The sequence below is a fragment of the Microcaecilia unicolor genome, chromosome 1, assembly GCF_901765095.1.
Source record: "Microcaecilia unicolor chromosome 1, aMicUni1.1, whole genome shotgun sequence".
Classification (NCBI taxonomy): Eukaryota; Metazoa; Chordata; class Amphibia; order Gymnophiona; family Siphonopidae; genus Microcaecilia; species Microcaecilia unicolor.
The window spans coordinates 390,844,992-390,865,553 of NC_044031.1; the positions used below are offsets into that span (position 1 = coordinate 390,844,992).

Sequence of the window (20,562 nt, forward strand, 5' to 3'; positions counted from 1 at the left end):
ACCACATATTTGTTATGAGCTTGAGTTTCTAAATAACTAAAAAAGTGTGTTTTAGTAAAGAAAGAAGCAAAATTAAGTATAGCTTTTAACATTTTTACCTTCGTAAGGCTCTTTTCCTGCAATAATCACCCAGAGAACTATGCCAAAGCTGTACACATCTGACTTCTCAGTAGGTTTTGCATTGATAGATTCTAGGTGTTCCACAGCCATAAATAAAGTGTTCCACATTTGCCTTGGCGCAGGCGCTGCCACTCTTTGATTTCCTGTGCCGGTTGGTTTCTCTTTAGTTAATTTGCTCCAAGTTGAAAAGATGCAACACCAAGATCTGCAATCTGAAAAAATTAAGAAAGCAGGTGAAAAAGAATAAACAGAAGTAACTGAGGAAGTATGTCTTTATGAAAAGGGCGGTGAATTCGTGGAAAGGCCTCCTGGTGGAGGAGACGAAAACTGTATTCAAGAAAGCTTGGCACAAATACACAGGATCACTATAGGAGAAGAAGAGATAGTAAATGGAATGGATGGGCAGACTGAATAGACCATGTGGTCTTTATCTGCCTTCATTTTTCTGTTCTATGTAGCATGAAAATGTACATCTACAAGAAGGCAAAATCCATCAGTTGGTCAGTTATGTAACTGGTAACTCATTTGAACACAAATTAGAAGACAAATTGTCAGGAACCACAGCTAATAAAAGCACATGGGTGCTTAGTAAACATTAAAGGGCCCTGTTTACAACGGCACACTACAGTTTTTAGTGCACACTAACCGTGTAGACGCCCATAGGAATATTATGGGCATCTACACGATTAGGCATGCTAAAAAACGCTAGCACACCTTTGTAAACAGGGCCCTAAATGAAACAAAGCAGTGTGTATTTTCTACCCGTTCCAGTCCACTCATTATTTATAGAACTCAATCATATCCCCCTCAGCCGTCTTTTCTCCAAGCTGAAGAGCCTAGCCGCTTTAGCCTTTCTCATAGGGAAGTCATCCATCCCTTTATCATTTTCGTCACCCTTCTCTGTACCGTTTCTAATTCCACTATATCTTTTTTCAGATGCGGTGACCAGAATTGAACACAATATTCGAGGTGCGGTCGCACCATGGACCAATACAAAGACAAAGCATTATAATGTCCTCACTTTGTTTCCATTCCTTTCCTAATAATACCTAACATTCTATTTGTTTTCTTAGCTGCCGCAGCACACTGAGCAGAGGATTTCAACGTATCATCAACAACGCCCAGATCCCTTTCTTGTCGGTCACTCCTAACATGGAACCTTCCATTTCGTAGCTATAGTTCGGGTTCCTCTTTCCCACATGCATCACTTTGAACTTGTTCACATTAACAAGTCATCTGCCATTTAGACGCCCAGTCTCATAAGGTCCTCTTGTAATTTTTCACAATCCTTTCACAATTTAACAACTTTGAATAACTTTGTGTCGTCAGCAAATTTAATTACCTCACTAGTTACTCCATCTCTAGATCATTTATAAATATGTTAAAAAGCAGTGGTCCCAGCACAGACCCCTGGGGAACCCCACTATCTACCCTTCTCCATTGAGAATACTGACCATTTAAACCCTACTCTCTGTTTTCTATATTTTAACTAGCTTTTAATCCACAATAGGACACTACCTCCTATCCCATGACTCTCCAATTTCCTCTGGAGGTCTTTCATGAGATACTTTGTCAAACGCCTTTTGAAAATCCAGATACACAATATCAACTGGCTCGCCTTTATTCACATGTGTGTTCACACCTTCAAAGAAATGTAATAGTTTGGTGAGGCAAGATTTTCCCTTCACTAAATCAATGTTGGCTTTGTCTCATTAATCCATGCTTTTGAATATACTCTGTAATTTTGTTCTTTATAATAGCCTCTCTACCATTTGCCCGGCACCGACGTCAGTTCATCGATCTATAATTTCCTGGATTCCCTCTGGAACCTTTTTTTAATATCGGTGTTACATGGGCTACCCTCCAGTCTTCCGGTACCACAACTTGATTTTAAAGATAAATTACATATTGCTAATAGTTTCGCCAGTTTATTTTCCAATTCTATCAGTACTCTGAGATGAATACCATCCATCCGGTCCAGGAGATTTGCTGCTCTTCTTTTTGTCAAATTGCCCCATTACATCCTCTAGGTTTATAGAAATTTCATTCAGTTTCTCCAACTTGTCAGCTTCGAATACCATTTCTGGCAGCGGTATCTATCCCAAATCTTCCTAGGTGAAGACTGAAGCACAGAATTCATTTAATCTCTCCGCTATGGCTTTGTCTTCCCTGATTGCCCCTTTTACCCTCAGTCATCTAGTGGTCCACCCATTCTTTGCCAGCTTGCTTTTAATATACCTAAAAAAAATTACATGTGTTTTTGCCTCCAACACAATCTTTCTTCAAAGTCCTCTTTGCCTTCTTAACAGCGCTTTGCATTTGACTTGACATCTTTATGCTGCTTATTATTTTCAGTTGGTTCCTTCTACCATTTTCTGAAGGATTTTCTTTTAGCTCTAATAGCTTCCTTCACCTCACTTTTTAACCATGACTGCTGTCATTTGGTCTTCCTCCCTCCTTTTTAATACATGGACCCATACCAAGGGCATTCAGTTTATTTATAAGTCATCTATGTGGAACCATGTCAAAGGCTTTGCTGAAATATAAGTACACCATGTCTAGTGCTCTCGCTTTGTCCAACTCTCTGGTCCCGCAGTCAAAAAATTAAATTAGACAAGACAAAACCTAGCTTGAGTAAAACCATACTGCCTCGGGTTCTTAAATCCATTGGATTCCAGATTACTGCTTTGTTGTAGAAGCGTAGAAGAAGAAGGACAATTCTCTCTTTTAAACAGGCAGAATAATATTTAGGCATATATCACCAGTGCAAAAATAATTGTAAGAGGCAACTATTCTAAGCTGTTTGAAGGCTATCAGAAGGGATCTTGTACATGAAACAATCTCTAACTTATGGTTAGGAGAACTGCAACTGTTAATATAATATCCTGTCAAGGCTACTATATTTACTCCAAGCAATACCAATATATACACCAACACATCTTATTATCCTGCAAAATGATTTCAGTTCTTACAGCAAATAAATCCCCCCAAATAGACACAGCAATACTATTTAACAATACAAGAGGGCAGTATGGTGGTACCACATATATTATATGCTATTATCAGGTCCATCAGCTGCAACCAGCCATAGAGTGGAGGACTATAGCGGGAGAAAATTCTCAACCAGGTCACCTCCACCTCTCCTTCCCTTAGTCCATTCTCTCAACCCTCCAACCCCTGCCTCCTTTTCTTCCTTTTCTGAAATCACTGAAGAGGGAAACTACACATCTTATTTCCTCCTCAAACTAACTACCTGTTCCTCTGATCCTATTCCCACCCATCTACTTAACACTCTCTCTTCTACTGTCATCCCTTTTATCTGTCATATCCTCAATCTTTCACTGTCCACTGCGACTGTTCCTGATGCCTTCAAACATGCCGTAGTCACACCACTCCGTAAAAAACCTTCACTGGACCTACATAAGTACAAAGTATTGCCCATACTGGGAAAGACCAAAGGTCCATCGAGCCAGCATCCTGTTTCCAACAGTGGCCAATCCAGGTCACAATACCTGGCAGGATTCCAAAATGTACAAACATTTTATACTGCTTTATACCAGAATAGTGGATTTCCCTAGTCAATTTAATAACGGTCTATGGGCTTTACCTTTAGGAAGCTGTCCAAACCTTTTTAAAACTCCACTAAGCTAACCGCCTTTACATATTCTCTGGCAACGAATTCCAGAGTTTAATTACAAGTAGCTCATCGCATGCCCCTAGTCCTAGTATTTTTGGAAAGCGTTAACAGATGCTTCACATCTACCCATTCAACTCCACTCATTATTTTATAGACCTCTATCATATCTCCCCTCAGCCGCCTTTTCTCCAAGCTGAAGAGCCCTAGCCGCTTTTGCCTTTCCTCATAGGGAAGTAATCCCATCCCCTTTATCATTTTCGTCACCCTTCTCTGCACCTTTTCTGATTCCACTATATCTTTTTTGAGATGCGGTGACCAAAATTGAACACAATATACCATGGAGCAATACAAAGGCATATAAACATCCTTATTTTGTTTTCCATTCCTTTCCTAATAATACTTAACATTCTATTTGCTTTCTTAGCTGCAGCAGCACACTGAGTAGAAGGTTTCAACGTATCATCAACGATGACACCTAGATCCCTTTCTTGGACCGTGACTCCTAACGTGGAACCTTGCATAACGTAGCTATAAATTCCGGTTCCTCTTTCCACATGCATCACTTTGCACTTGCTCACATTAAACGTCATCTGCCATTTAGATGCCCAGTCTCGTAAGGTCCTTTCCAACTATCGCCCCATCTCCCTCCTACCTTTCCTATCCAAAATACTTGAACGTGCTGTTCACCGCCGTTGCCTTGACCTTCATCTCAAACTGTTCTTGATCCACTTCAATCTGGCTTTCGCCCCCTTCATTCAACTGAAACAGCGCTTGCTAAAGTCTCCAATGATCTGTTACATAGTAGATGACGGCACAAAAAGACCTGCATGGTCCATCCAGTCTGTCCAACAAGATAAACTCATATGTGTATACCTTACCTTGATTTGTACCTGCCTTTTTCAGGGCACAGGACCGTACAAGTCTGCCCAGCAGTATTTTTTCCTCCTCCCAACTACCAGTCCCGCCTCCCCATCACTGGCTCTGGCACAGGACCGTATAAGTCTGCCCTCCACTATCCTTGCCTCCCCAACCACCAACCTCTCTTCCCCCACCTGCTCCGCCACCCAATTTCGGCTAAGCTTATGAGGATCCATTCCTACTGCACAGGATTCCTTTATGCATATCCCCATGCATGTTTGAATTCCGTTACGTTTTCATCTCCACCACCTCCCGCGGGAGGGCATTCCAAGCATCCACCACCCTCTCCTGGCCAGATCCAAAGATCTCTATTCTCTCCTCATCCTTCTCGATCTATCTGCTGCTTTTGACACTGTTGATCACAGCCTACTCCTTGATATGCTGTCCTCACTTGGATTTCAGGGCTCTGTTCTTTCCTGGTTTCTTCTTATCTCTCCCAGCGTATCTTTAGTGTATGCTCTAGTGGATCCTCCTCTACTTCTATCCCACTGTCAGTTGGTGTACCTCAGGGATCTGTCCTGGGACCTCTCTTTTCTCCATCTCATCCCCTGACCTCATCATCTCTGATCTCATCCCATGGTTTTCAGTATCATCTTTATACTGATAACTCCCAGATCTACCTCTCCACACCAGAAATCTCAGCCGAAATCCAGGCCAAAGTATCAGCCTGCCTGTTTGACATTGTTGCCGGATGTCTCAGCGCCATCTGAAACTAAACATGACCGAGACTGAGCTTCTTATCTTTCCCCCTAAACCAACCTCTCTCCTCCCCATTCTCTATTTCTGTGGATAACACTCTCATCCTTCCTGTCTCATCAGCTCGTAACCTTGGGGTCATCTTCGACCTCCTCCCTCTCCTTCTCTGCACATATTCAGCAGACTGCTAAAACCTGTCATTTCTTGCTCTATAATATCAGCAAAATTCACCCTTCCTTTCTGAGCACACTACCAGAACCCTCATCCACGCTCTTATCACCTATAGCTTAGACTATTGCAACTTGCTTCTCACAGGTCTCCCACTTAGCCATCTCTCTCCTCTTCAATCTGTTCAAATTCTGCTGCACGACTAATATTCTGCCCAGTGTCATTATGCTCCATATTAGCCCTCTCCTCAAGTCACTTCACTGGCTTTCCTATCCGTTTCCGCAAAACAGTTCAAACTCCTCTTATTGACCTATAAGTGCATTCACTCTGCAGCTTCTCAGTACCTTCCCACTCTAATCTCTCCCTACATCCTCCCCGGGAACTCCGTTCACTGGGTAATTCTTCATCGCACCCTTCTCCTCCACTGCTAACTCCAGACGACATTTTCTTTATTTTGCTGCACCATATGCCTGGAATAGACTTCCTGAGCCAGTACGTCAAACTCCATCTCTGGCTGTCTTCAAATCTAAGCTAAAAGTCCACCTTTTTGATGCTGCTTTTAACTCCTAACCCTTATCACTTGCCTCAGAACCCGTATTTTATCATCCTCACTTTAATATTCCCTTAATCTCGTTTGTCCTGTTTGGACTGTCCTAATTAGATTATAAGCTCTGTCGAGCAGGGACTGTCTCTTATAGTTCACGTATACAGCGCTGCGTACGTCTAGTACTGCTATAGAAATGATAAGCAGTAGTAGTAGAAAAACTATGGTCAAATATTGAACAAACCTTGGTGGGAAATGCACCTTTGGGATCACTACTGTGGATCCTAACAAATACAGAACATATTACGAGGGGGGGGGGGGGGGGGAGGCCAATCTATATAGACAATATAGGACACACTTGTTTTATTTTTTCTTTCAAATTTTATTTATTGAGAAAACCATGAAGGATAAACAGACAATGCCCAACAAGAATAACATCGGCAACAGCTAAAAATACACATCACTCTATCGGCTACAAGGTTTTTAAATCTGCCTATAACATCGGTGCTGGTTTTTTTTCTCAACGTGGACACTACAACCGTTGGCTGACGTTTACACACTTATGCGCCAGTTAAATACACAAGACAGCCCCTGAGGCAGCCCTTTTGGGCGAAACATGGCCAGTTGTCAGGTGATATGAGAAGACTTAATTGCATGAATAAAAGTTCATTTATACTTTACTGATCTGCTTTTATCTGAAGATTGCGGATCGATTGCCTTTTTGTTTTTTGGTACCTGCCAATAAGCCTACACCTTGGAACAGGTCCACCAAATATGACACATATCGCCTTGAGCCTCACATCCCCTCCAACATTGTGCAGAACCCCTTCCCAGCATGCGAGCCAAACAATTTGGGGTGTAGAACATTCTCCACTAGTAAACTAGCTATGGATATCTTAAGAAGATACCGTAAGCCCATCTCTCACTTCTTAGGCTCATAATTATCCTCAATATCCTGCTACCAATGTTGAGTGTAGTGTACAAGGGTGTAACGTAAGAAAGAAGAGCACAATAAAGGTAGGAAACACAACCCTGGGACCCACCCCCTCTCATAGCCTGTTCCAGATTTGTTCCTCAAGGATCAGCTCCTCGCAAGCTTTACGGAAATGTAATCTCTCACTTTCCTATACTGGAACAGAAGGGGGAGGGTAAGCCTAACTTCTCCTGAAGCTCCTGGAAAGACAGGAATTCCCCCTTCTAAAGCTGTCCAAGCATATCCCTGACGTTCTCAGACCTTGTAAATGGGATCGAATGTGCTCCAAGAAACTCAGGGGCTGTTGAGATGGTGGTCTGATGAAAATAGTGCCACTCAGGAAAGAATTTATTGTAGATCGTATACCAAGTTTGGAGAGAAAATCGAACACTCAATGGGACCTTTTGGAGTATAGCAAATAATTTTGTTTATGTAGACACAAAATGGAGCTCAGTGGCAAAGCTTCCAGCCAGCTCTATTCCATCCAAAGCCAGGGTGCCTAAAGAGTAGCTCCCCACTCACCTAAAATGTGAAGCTGTGCTGCCTAGAAATAGAAAACAAATTTGGGACACCTATCCCTCCCTTTGCCCTCAGTTAATAAGCATATCAGCTCATACCCGTGGCGGACACCTCTCCAGATATATGAAAAGAGTTTTCGCTTTAAGGTGGTAAAAAATTTCCCTTAGGAAGGATCGTTATTTTTCACAGCTTGGACATGCACCATCCAAGAGAGGTTCAGGCCCATCCCCCCCACACCTGTTACACTTGTGGTGGTAAATGGGAGCCCTCCAACCCCCCCCCCAAAAAAAAAAACCAAAAACCACCCCACTGTACCCACATGTAGGTGCCCCCCTTCGTCCCTAAGGGCTATGGTAGTGGTGTACAGTTGTGGGGAGTGGGTTTTGGGGGTTCTGGGAGGATTTGGGGGGCTCAGCACACAAGGTAAGGGAGCTATGTACCTGGGAGCAATTTATAAAGTCCACTGCAGTGCCCCCTAGGGTGCCCGGTTAGTGTCCTGGCATGAGAGGGGGGGGATCAGTGCACTAGGGATGCTGGCTCCTCCCACAACCAAATGCCTTGGATTTGGCCAGGTTTGAGATGGCTGTCCTCTGTTTCCATTATCAGCAAAAACCGAGGCCGGCCATCTCTAAGTCCGGCGATCTCAACATTTCGGTCGACCAAAATGTTGAGATTTGGCCGGCCCTAACCGTATTATCGAAACGAAAGATGGGCATCCATCTTTTTCGATAATACGGTTGGCTCCGCCCCTTCTCTGGGCCTTCCCGGAGATTGGCGCCCTTATAGATGGCCGGCTCCGTTCGATTATGGCCCTCTATGTAACTTTGTAAGTCTAAGTGCTTTGAAAATATACCTCTAAGTAACTGAAAAGTGCAAGTTGTGACTAATGTGACCTAATGATGCATTAAAATTGATACAGAAATACAATTTCAAGTGAAAAACCATTTGATATTATATTGGAAACAAGTTTTTGTACCTGTTCTGAGCTAATGCCTACCACACTTAATCTCTAACATGAAGCAAGAAGAGCTTAACATGGTCTTATCTGATGAAACAGATTCACAATGAACAGCTTTGCAGTTTGCTTCATACGTTCAATTCCTGGGATTATCATTGGTTAATTATTGTCTAGATAAGGCCATATTAAATAGCCCCAACTTTATAGCCTGGATGAAGAACAAACTTTTAATACATTTTTACCTTGATATGAAAATCATCATCAACCAGGATATTTTCTGGTTTCAGGTCCTTGTGTATCACATTTTTTTTATGCAAGTAAGACATGCCTTCAATGATTTCCAGAATGAAACGACCTTTCACAGCAAGTGGAACAGACACCTAAAAAGTATGAAAATAAAATATTTGGAGAAAGTAATTTATTCAAAAATAAACTGCAAGCTCAGATGTTAGAATTACAGAAAAATATTCAACAAGTACATTATTTTCATCCATAGAACCCTTAAAATACTGGAGAGGAGTCTGTATGAGTCCTCCACCTTCATTCCTGCCAGTGGGGGTGGTGTTTTAGTATCACATTTTCAATAGTGAGGGACAGAAGTTCTGCAGCAACTGAAAGCACAAATATTGAAGAACCACATACCAGTGGCAGCCATGCAGTTGGAGGACTTCCTCACAGCTTAGAGGGAACACTAATCTACATTCATGAGCGCCAACCTCTACCTAAAACCCACATCAATAAGAATTGATCCTCATCAGCACTGGCTCCTGTCTAGTGAGCTTTATCAAACTAGTCTGCCTCTCTGAGTACTAACCTCATCTAATGGTCGTATTTGCAATTATAAATGTTGCTCTCAGCCCCAATGAGTGTATGTCTTTATCCAGAATGGATACCAACACTGTCAGGCCTTTATGCAGCCCGGTCACTGGCACTGTCTTTACTGATTGATATTGCTCTTATTGCACATAGCCAGTTGAGTGAGTGTGTGTGTGGGGGGTTTATTGAGCGTTTCCACATGACAGTGAGTGTGTGTGTGTGTGTGTGTGTGTGTGGGGGGGGGGGGGTTCAGTAAGCGCTGCGACATGAGAGAGTGAGTGTGTGTGTGGTGGAGGGGGGGGGGGGGGCGGTTCAGAAAGTGTGGCCAAATGAGAGTAAGTGTGTGTGTATGTGTGTGTGTGGGGGGGGGGGGGGGTTCAGGAACCGCTGCCAGATGAGTGAGTGAGTGTGTGTGTGGGCGCAGTGGTTTCAGGAAGCACTGCCAGATGAGAGAGTGAGTGTGTGTGTGTGTTGGGGGGGGGGGGGGTTGCCAGATGAGTGAGTGAGTGTGTGTGGGGGGGGGCAGGGATTTCAGGAAGCGCTGCCAGATGAGAGCGTGAGTGTGTGTGTGTGTTGGGGGGGTGGGGGCGTTGAGGAAGTGTGGCCAAATGAGAGTGAGTAAGTTTGTGTTTGGGGGGGGGGCAGGAATGGCTGCTAGATGAGTAAGTGTGTGTGGGGGGGGGGGCAGGGGTTTCAGGAAGAGCTGGCAGATGAGAGAGTGAGTGAGTGTGTGTGTGGTGGTGGGGGGTTGCCAGATGAGTGTGTGTGGGGGGGGGGGGGCAGGGATTTAAGGAAGCGCTGCCAGATGAGAGAGTGAGTGTGTTTGTGGTGGTGGGGGCGTTGAGGAAGTGTGGCCAATTGAGAGTGAGTAAGTGTTTGTGTGTGTTTGGGGGGGGGGGTTCAGGAGCCGCTGCCAGATGAGTGAGTGAGTGTGTGTGTGTGTGTGTGGGGGGGGGGGGGGGAGCAGGGGTTTCAGGAAGCACTGCCAGTTGAGAGAGTGTGTGTGTGTGTTGTACAGTTCAGTGGGGGGGGGGGGGGGGGGGGGGGGGGGGGATTGTACTTAGAAGAAGAATGAAGGAAGCGCAGGCTGATTTCAGGGGTGTTTCTTGTGTGCCATTGCCTCCTCCGCACGATGCACCCCCCCTCCCGCCGCCATCCCACCCTACCGTCGTGTAGTCTTGCTGGCGGGGGACCCAAAATCCCGCCAGCAGAAGTCCTCTGTTGTGTGCTGTGCTGACTCCGGCGTGATCTTCAGCATTGCTAGCCTGTGCAGGGTGGGGTTCTGTGCGTCTGACGTCCTGCACGTGCAGGACGTCAGATGCACAGAAGCCCTGCCTGCAGAGGCTACCAATGCTGAAGATCACGCCGGAGTGAGAAGACAGGACTTGTGCTGGCGGGGTGGGTGTTGCTTCTTCTGCATTTTGAAGCGGGGCTTCTTTTTTTCTGTGGATTTTTGTGGGTGGCTTGGGGGGGGCGGCACGCGCGTGGGGGGGGGGGGGGTGTTGCACCTCCATCATTTTGAAGCGGGGCTTCTGTTTTTCTTAGGTTTTCGTGGGTGGCTTGGGGGGGGGCCGCGCAAGGCGTGGTTGTTGGGCATCCAGGGGGAGGAGTAGGTGCTTGGTTGCGATTCGCTCGTTGACTTTTTTGTATGTTTTCCGCCCTCGACGTCATGACGTTTGACGCGAGGGCGGGGCACAGAGTCATAGTCAGTGGGATGGCTTCACCACCATGAACTTACAAACCCTTTATCGTTGTGCTGTGAGTTCAGAACCTTTGTCCTCAACGTTCAGGGTGCGTTTTATTATAGTAGAAGTGGGTGTGAAGATGTTACAAATAAAAGTACAAAAAAATGCAAATGCTTATCTGGTGTTCAAAGTAGGACATAAGTGATAAAATGATTCCCAGATACACAAACCAAAGGTTTCAATCAATAACAAAGAACACATACCTAAAATGGAGTAATTAAAAATGAACAACCTTTTATCAGATATACTCACAATCAGCAGCTCTTGAAAAAACATGAGCAGTTAGAAACAGCAGCTTCTCTTCTCTCTCAGAGTCGAGTCAGCCATGTTGAATTTCAATGATATAATACATTCTGGGAGGTCAGAGGTTACTAAAACTTCCAAATCTAAATTTTTACTAAAAAAGGAAACTGCTAAACAATCTTAGAGATGGCTGAAAGCTCAAAAAAGTACTCATTAAAGACAGAAATCAAAGTTTGTGTGACCAAAAGTAATTTAAAAACCTTAAAAAATGAATTTTAAGTACAATTACAAAAATAAAAACTGAAGATAAATTAAGATTTTCCACACTGTATCCACCTAAAAAAAAAAAATCGCTAGATGGTTAAAAAAAAAATGCTGCCAAAAACCATCAAAACACACTAAAACAGGCATGAAACACTATGGAGTTCATTTTCCAAAAAGAAAAACGTCCAAAAGGTGGCATAAATCTGCACTTGGACGTTTTTCTCACAAAAACGTTCAAATTGGTATTTTCAAAACCAAATTTTAGACTTTTTCTACGAGGTTCATCAGAAGTGCGTTCAAATCACAAGGGGGCTCGTAAGGGGCGTGTTGGGTGGGATCTGGGCATTCCTAACACTTAGGAACACTTGGATGTTTTTCAGCCATAATGGAACAAAACAAAAGTGTCCAGGACTTTTTTGAGCTAGACCTGTTTTTATAACGAATAAGGCACAAAGTGTGCCCTAAATGACCAGATGACCATTGGAGGGAATCAGGGGTGACCCCCAATACCCCCCACAAATGTGAATACAAATATGATTTAGCAGCCTCTATGACAGCCTTGGATGTTAGAGCCAGGTCTATCAGAGCAGCATGCACGTCCCTCGAGTAGTGTAGTGGTCAGAGCAGTGCACCAGGGAGTGAGGGACTCTGGTCCCTATCTCCCTCTACCTGGTACATTTGTGGGGGAAACTGAGCTGTTCAAAACTCACCAGAAACCCACTGTACCCACATATAGGTGTCCCCTTCATCCATAAGGGCTATTGTAATGGTGTACAGTTGTGGGCACTGGGTTTTGGGTTGGCCTTGTAGCACTATAGAAATGATAAGTAGTAGTAGTAGATTTGGGGGGCTCAGCAGACAAGATAAGGGAGCAATGGTGAGATGTGTACCTGGGAGCATATTTTTGAAGTCCATTGCAGTGCCCTCTAGGGTGCCCCATTTATCTCCTGGGATGTCTGGGAGACCAGTCTACTAAAAATGCTGGCCCCTCCTACATCCCAATAGCTTGATTTTCTATGTTTTACACTTGGACTTTTTTTGTTTTGAAAATGGACCAAAAACAAAATGTTCAAAGTACAAAACCTTGTTAGTAACAGTATTTTCGAAAACAAAAGGTAGACATTTTTCTTTTTTGAAAATTAACTTCTTTCCTATTTAGATTTTGGACAATTTTTGCAAAACGTCTAAAGTCGGACTTAGACATATCAAAAATGCCCCTCCACGCATTTCAGCGTCCATCTTTAATGTGTTCCAATGACACAATTGCTGAGTATTAGATATCTTCAGGACATTTGTAAAAACAAATTCCAAAGGTAAATTAAAATACTCCACACTGTGCCCACCTAAAATCGCTGGATGGTTTTAAAAAACCAAGCTGCCACCCTACTTCTAACTGCTTTTATGTCTTGCAAGAGCTGCTGATTGCGAGTATATCTGATTACAGGTTGATTATTTTTAATTACTCCCCCTTTTTTTTTTAAATCCCCTTTTTTAAAAATCTTCGTTTAAACTCATACTCTACACTGTTTTCAGGCAGTCTTGGATACACATTCAACAAATGAAATTTCACAGTGACTCGGAAAATACGCCAAATCGCAATGCAAACTAGACATTTGCCCTAACAGTCTAATAAGATCCGCACCCAAACAATTCAAAACAGACCTCATGAACCACGTAAACTACAGACTCCAAAATGGCCTCTTTCCCACGGATAAAGGAAACATCCTACTTACTCCGCTATCAAAAGATGCTAAGAAAAGCACAATGGACTTAACCAACTATCGCCCAATAGCATCTATTCCACTTATAACCAAACTCATGGAAGGCATAGCGACCAAACAACTCACTGAATACCTAAATAAACACTCAATCCTGCACGAGTCTCAATCAGGATTTCGGTCAAATCACAGCACTGAAACTGTTCTAGTGTCTGCAATGAACTCATTTAAACAAGCAATTGCAACTAGTAACAACATACTCCTCCTACAATTCGACATGTCCAGCGCCTTTGACATGGTTAATCATGAAATACTTTTACATATACTAGAATACTTCAGAGTAGGAGGCACAGTTCTCAAATGGTTCAAAGGATTACTAACCACAAGATCATACCAAGTAACAACGAACACGGACAGATCACTCCCATGGACACCCGAATGTGGAGTACCCCAAAGATCCCCCTCTCACCAACTTTATTCAACCGTATGATGATACCTTTAGCTAAACTTCTAGCCAATCAAAATCTCAACCCCTACATATATGCAGATGTCACAATTTACATCCCGTTCAAACATGATCTAAATGAAATCAACAACGAAATCAACCAAAGCCTCCAAATAATGCACACCTGGGCAGATGCATTCCAACTGAAACTTAATGCAGAAAAAACACGTCTTGTACTTAGCTCACAATATAACACAAAAAACTTCTTCACCATAACCACACCATACTGTTCTCTTCCTGTCTCACAAAACTTAAAAATTCTTGGAGTCACCATTGATCGAAACCTCACTCTTGATGCCCACATAAAGAACACTACAAAAAAGATGTTCTTCTCCACGTGGAAACTCAAAAGAGTAAAACCTTTCTTCCCGAGATACATCTTCCGTATCTTGGTACAGTCAATGGTAATAAGTCATCTGGACTACTGCAACGCACTGCACGCTGGCTGTAAAGAACAGACTATCAAAAAAACTCCAAACAGCCCAGAATACTGCCGCCAGACTCATATTTGGAAAAACCAAATATGAACGTGCAAAACCCTTAAGAGAGAAACTTCACTGGCTCCCACTTAAGGAACACATTGCATTCAAGATCTGCACGATTGTACACAAAATCATTCACGCAGACGCCCCAACCTACATGCTAAACCTCGTGGACCTACCTACCAGAAATGCCACAAGATCATCTCGCAAGTTTCTCAACCTGCACTTCCCCAGCTGTAACAGGACTAAAATACAAACTGATGCACGCCACCACCTTCTCTTACATGACTGCATTACCCACAGACCTGAAAACGATCGACGAAATAACTATCTTCTGCAAATCTCTGAAGACATATTTCTTCAACAAGGCCTACAATGAGAACAGACAGCCCCACTAATTCATTTCACCAACCCAATCAGTTATGAAAGCCCACCTTCTATAAATACCCTAACAAATCTCTTCTTTCTTCCCTTAATTAATCTGTTTATAAGTTGTTTTTATTTATTTTTGCAACAATAAATTTTTCATTGAAATTTTTTATATTAAGCTCAAACGTAACCATCAAATATAAAAAAGGAAATATCCCTCCTGTATTACTGTTCTGATATGGGTACATCGAAACAGTGTGACAAGGCGGTGGCCGTATGTAGAAGGTTGCTAGGCTGTATAGAAAGGGGAGTGACCAGCAGAAGAAAAGAGGTGTTAATGCCCCTGTATAAATTGTTGGTGAGGCCCCACCTGGAGTATTGTGTTCAGTTTTGGAGGCCGTATCTTGCTAAGGATGTAAAAAGAATTGAAGCAGTGCAAAGAAAAGCTACGAGGATGGTATGGGATTTGCATTACAAGACGTATGAGGAGAGACTGGTGGAGGGGTAGCATTGTATATTAACGAGAGCCTTGACTCAGATAGATTACAAATTCAGCAGGACACAAATCACACCTTTGAATCACTGTGGGTTGAAATTCCATGTATAAAAGGGAAAAAAATGGTGATAGGAGTGTACTACCGTCCTCGCCAGGATGAGCAGGTAGACACAGAAATGATAAAAGAAATCAGAGACGCGAACAAAATGGGCAATGTGATAATAATGGGTGACTTCAATTATCCAAATATAGACTGGGTAAATGTTACATCGGGACACGCTACAGAGATACAATTCCTTGATGAAATCAAGGACAGCTTTATGGAGCAACTGGTGCAGGAGCCGACGAGAGAAGGAAAAATTCTAGACTTGGTCCTTAGTGGAGCGCATGATCTGGTGAGGGACGTTATGGTACTGGGGCCGCTTGATAACAGTGACCATAATATGATCAGTTTTGACATCGACCTTGAAGTAACTGTACACAGAAAGTCAAATACGTTAGCGTTTAACTTTAAAAAAGGAGACTATGATAAAATGAGAAGAACGGTAAAAAAAAAACTTAGGGGGGCAACTGAGAGAGTAAAAACTGTACAACAGGCGTGGATGCTGTTCAAAAATACCATCCTGGAGGCCCAGGCCATACATATTCCGCAAATTAGAAAAGAAAGACGGAAGTCCAAAAGACACCCGGCCTGGTTGAAAAGTGAGGTGAAAGAAGCTATTAGGGCTAAAAGAAACGCCTTCAGAAAATGGAAGAAGGAACCGTCTGAAAATAACAAGAAACAGCATAAGGAGTGTCAAAGCAAATGCAAGGCGCAGATTAAGAAGGCCAAGAGGGAGTATGAAAAAAAGATAGCATTAGAGGCAAAAAAACATAGTAAAATTTTTTTTCGGTATATTAAAAGCAGGAAGCCGGCAAAAGAATCGGTTGGGCCGCTGGATGACCGAGGGGTAAAAGGGGCGATCAAGGAAGACAAAGACGTAGCGGAGAGACTTTGCTTCGGTCTTCACCGAGGAAGATTTGGGTGGGATACCGGTGTCGGAAATGGTATTTCAAGCGGACGAGTCGGAGAAACTTACTGACTTCACGGTAAACCTGGAGGACGTAATGGGGCAGTTCGGCAAACTGAAGAGTAGCAAATCTCCTGGACCAGATGGTATTCATCCTAGAGTACTGATAGAACTGAAAAACGAGCTTGCGGAGCTACTGCTAGTGATATGCAACTTAACCTTAAAATCGAGCGTGGTACCGGAAGATTGGAGGGTGGCCAATGTAACGCCCATTTTTAAAAAAGGCTCCAGGGGAGATCCGGGAAATTATAGACCGGTGAGTCTGACGTCGGTGCCTGGGAAAATGGTAGAGGCTATTATTAAAAACAAAATTACAGAGCACATCCGAGGACATGGATTACTGAGACCAAGTCAGCATGGCTTTTGTGTGGGGAAATCTTGCCTGACCAATTTACTTCAATTCTTTGAGGGAGTGAACAAACATGTGGACAAAGGGGAGTCGGTTGATATTGTGTATCTGGATTTTCAAAAGGCGTTTGACAAGGTACCTCATGAAAGGCTACAGAGGAAATTGGAGGGTCATGGGATAGGAGGAAATGTCCTATTGTGGATTAAAAACTGGTTGAAGGATAGGAAACAGAGAGTGGGGTTAAATGGGCAGTATTCACAATGGAGAAGGGTAGTTAGTGGGGTTCCTCAGGGGTCTGTGCTAGGACCGCTGCTTTTTAATATATTTATAAATGATTTAGAGATGGGAGTAACTAGCGAGGTAATTAAATTTGCTGATGACACAAAGTTATTCAAAGTCGTTAAATCGCGACAGGATTGTGAAAACTTACAAGAGGACCTTACGAGACTGGGAGACTGGGAGACTGGGCGGCTAAATGGCAGATGACGTTTAATGTGAGCAAGTGCAAGGTGATGCATGTGGGAAAAAAGAACCCGAATTATAGCTACGTCATGCAAGGTTCCACGTTAGGAGTTACGGACCAAGAAAGGGATCTGGGTGTCGTCGTCGATAACACACTGAAACCTTCTGCTCAGTGTGCTGCTGCGGCTAAGAAAGCAAATAGAATGTTGGGTATTATTAGGAAAGGTATGGAAAACAGGTGTGAGGATGTTATAATGCCGTTGTATCGCTACATGGTGCGACCGCACCTTGAGTATTGTGTTCAATTCTGGTCGCCGCATCTCAAGAAAGATATAGTGGAATTGGAAAAGGTGCAGCGAAGGGCGACTAAAATGATAGCGGGGATGGGACGACTTCCCTATGAAGAAAGACTAAGGAGGCTAGGGCTATACAGCTTGGAGAAGAGACGGCTGAGGGGAGACATGATAGAGGTATATAAAATAATGAGTGGAGTGGAACAGGTGGATATGAAGAGTCTGTTCACGCTTTCCAAAAATACTAGGACTAGGGGGCATGCGATGAAACTACAGTGTAGTAAATTTAAAACAAATCGGAGAAACTTTTTCTTCACCCAACGTGTAATTAAACTCTGGAATTCGTTGCCGGAGAAAGTGGTGAAGGCGGTTAGCTTAGCAGAGTTTAAAAAGGGGTTGGACGGTTTCCTAAAGGACAAGTCCATAAACCGCTACTAAACGGACTGGGAAAAATCCAAAATTCCAGGAATAACATGTATAGAATGTTTGTACGTTTGGGAAGCTTGCCAGGTGCCCTTGGCCTGGATTGGCTGCTGTCGTGGACGGGATTCTGGGCTCGATGGACCCTTGGTCTTTTCCCAGTGTGGCATTACTTATGTACTTATGACTTGCGGACCTCAACATGTATACCCTGGAGGAAAGGAGAAACAGGGGTGATATGATACAGACGTTCAAATATTTGAAAGGTATTAATCCGCAAACGAACCTTTTCTGGAGATGGGAAGGCAGCAGAACTAGAGAGCATGAAATGAGATTGAAGGGGGGCAGACTAAAAAAAAAATGTCAGGAAGTATTTTTTCACGGAGAGAGTGGTGGATGCTTGGAATGCCCTCCCACGGGAGGTGGTGGAGATGAAAACGGTAACGGAATTCAAACATGCGTGGGATAAACAAAGGAATCCTGTTCAGAAGAAATGGATCCTCAGGAGCTTAGCCGAGATTGGGTGGCAGAGCTGGTGGTTGGGAGGCGGGGATAGTGCTGGGCAGACTTGTACAGTCTGTGCCCTGAAATTGACAGTTACAAATCAAGGTAAGATATACACAAAAACTAGCACATATGAGTTTGTCTTGTTGGGCAGACTGGATGGACTGTGCAGATCTTTTTCTGCCGTCATCTACTATGTTACTATTATACACTTTCTCAAACTGTTATTTTATATATCATCAATCTTTATTATTTTTTTACTATTGTAACCTTGAAAACCTTTCCACTCAGTGCTGTTCATATCTATTAAAATCATTTAGACTTCCGGCTGGGGTATGCAGTGAAGACGCAGGAAAGAGCTGCTCTGCAGCGCCTCAGATCATCTGCAAATAATAAAGCAGCCACCGGCCCGAAGTGAATTGCTCAGGGGTAATTGAGTACACTACAGAAATAGAGGACATAACTGAGGTGGCGGATGGCGACCAAATCACTTAGGAAAGAACCGAAAGAAAAGAACCGCGCCAGTGAAAACAAAATGGAGGATAGAACACTGCTGCCATCGCCAACACCAAGCTCCAAGTGGGCGGCAGAAATCACTGAAGAGGTAAAAGCAACGGTTGAACAAGCAGTGGGCAAAAAGCTGCAATTAATATTGGATAAGTTGGAAGGACTTGACGAACGGCATGCGACGTTGATAACAGAACTTCAAGCGGTACAGCAAAGAGTAGGGAAGCAGAAGAGGATATTCTAAAGGTCTCAGAGGAGCAACCGCAGCTAAAGACCCGACTCGCGGAGGTGGAAGCAAAGTTGGAGGACCTGGAAAATCGCTCTCGACAAAACAATTTACGCCTAGTGGGGTTACCGGAGGCATTGCCGGAGCGGGACCTGTGCACTTTCTTAGAAAAATGGTTACTGAAAATTCTTGCAAAAGCTAACAAGATCCGTACGGGTGGAGAGAGCACATCGACTGGGCCAGAGAAGTGAGGGCGCGAACAGGCCGAGAGTAGTTATTTTCAAAATCCTCAACTATGCACACAAAGTTTTAATTCTACAGGCATTGCGAGCAGGACAAAAATTGGAGTATCAGGATTCAAGGATACTTTGCTTTCAAGATTACTCAACCAGAGTATCTATGGCATGGAAAAATTTTGCCCCATTATGTATAAAGCTATTTAGCTTGAAATATAAATTCAGTTTGTTATACCCGGCTAAACTTAAGCTGATTGATAATGGACAAACTCTTTTCTTTGAACGTGTAGAGGAGGCAAATGCATATGTGGACAGGATGCTGGCAGCCAAGCAAGCAGGTTAAAGGTCTGTAAGTAAGTGGTAAGAGATGGAGTTGAGATATCGGGACAGACCAAATCACCAGTAAAGTTAATTACATGTTGAAGATGCAAAATGTGAGTCGTTGGACATAGGAGAAGACATTCAGCCTTATTTTTGAAAGAGCAAGACGCCCATATTTCAACCCAAATCGGGAGAAGGGCGTCTTTCTCCCGTGGGTGCCCAAATCGGTATAATTGAAAGCCGATTTTGGGCGTCTTCAACTGTTATTAGGTATCACTGGGCAATGGGGAGAGAGTACACAAGGGGAACGTATGTTCTTAAATAAATCTTGCATAGTGGGGAAAAATGTATTTTCAATCACTGGATAACGGAAGGAAGGAAGGGAGGGAAGATAAAAGTTTTGGTGGGATTCCAAGAATTATAACGTGTTGAAAGTTGCTGGGGTGTGTATTCGTTATATATGGAGTTGGAGGAATGTTCAACTGGATTGTATGGTTAATCTAAAGGGGTTGATAAATAAAAGTAACTAAGTGGGGCATATACGTGTTACGATCGTTTGAACTCTAAATGTCTAAATGTGAAATGGATGTTACAGACTCATACTATTTTTTTTTGTTACATTTGTACCCCGCGCTTTCCCACTCATGGCAGGCTCAATGTGGCTTACATATTTTATACAGGTACTTATTTGTACCTGGGGCAATGGAGGGTTAAGTGACTTGCCCAGAGTCACAGGGAGCTGCCTGTGCCTGAAGTCGGAATCGAACTCGGTTCCTCAGTTCCCCAGGACCAAAGTCCACCACCCTAACCACTAGGCCACTCCTCACTATAAATCATTACATACAATATATTTACACTGAAGGGAATCTCTTTCAATATGAGATTAAGATATTGCTGATAACAGGTTGTTATGATTTTCAAGCTACCGCTTAGGAAGTAGATTAAGACTTACCCTTGTGGATCCAGCCACGCAAATGTGATAATAAAAATCTATATATATATA

At 43.2% G+C, this 20,562-nt stretch overlaps 2 protein-coding genes across 2 annotated transcripts in view; both read right to left on the reverse strand.

Annotated features, from left to right (window-relative positions):
* The window catches only part of LOC115482115 (ATPase WRNIP1-like), a 64,508-nt gene extending 64,298 nt beyond the window's left edge, over positions 1–210 (reverse strand). Inside the window, exon 1 of the mRNA XM_030221721.1 lies at positions 99–210. Coding sequence (XP_030077581.1) covers positions 99–210 — 112 coding nt within the window. The remainder of the gene's footprint in view (positions 1–98) is intronic.
* A 77-nt stretch (positions 211–287) lies between these two features.
* The window catches only part of LOC115482196 (receptor-interacting serine/threonine-protein kinase 1-like), a 55,513-nt gene continuing 35,238 nt past the window's right edge, over positions 288–20,562 (reverse strand). The window contains exons 4-5 of the mRNA XM_030221846.1: positions 8,776–8,913; positions 288–332 (exon numbers count right to left, since the gene is read on the reverse strand). Coding sequence (XP_030077706.1) covers positions 288–332; positions 8,776–8,913 — 183 coding nt within the window. The remainder of the gene's footprint in view (positions 333–8,775; positions 8,914–20,562) is intronic.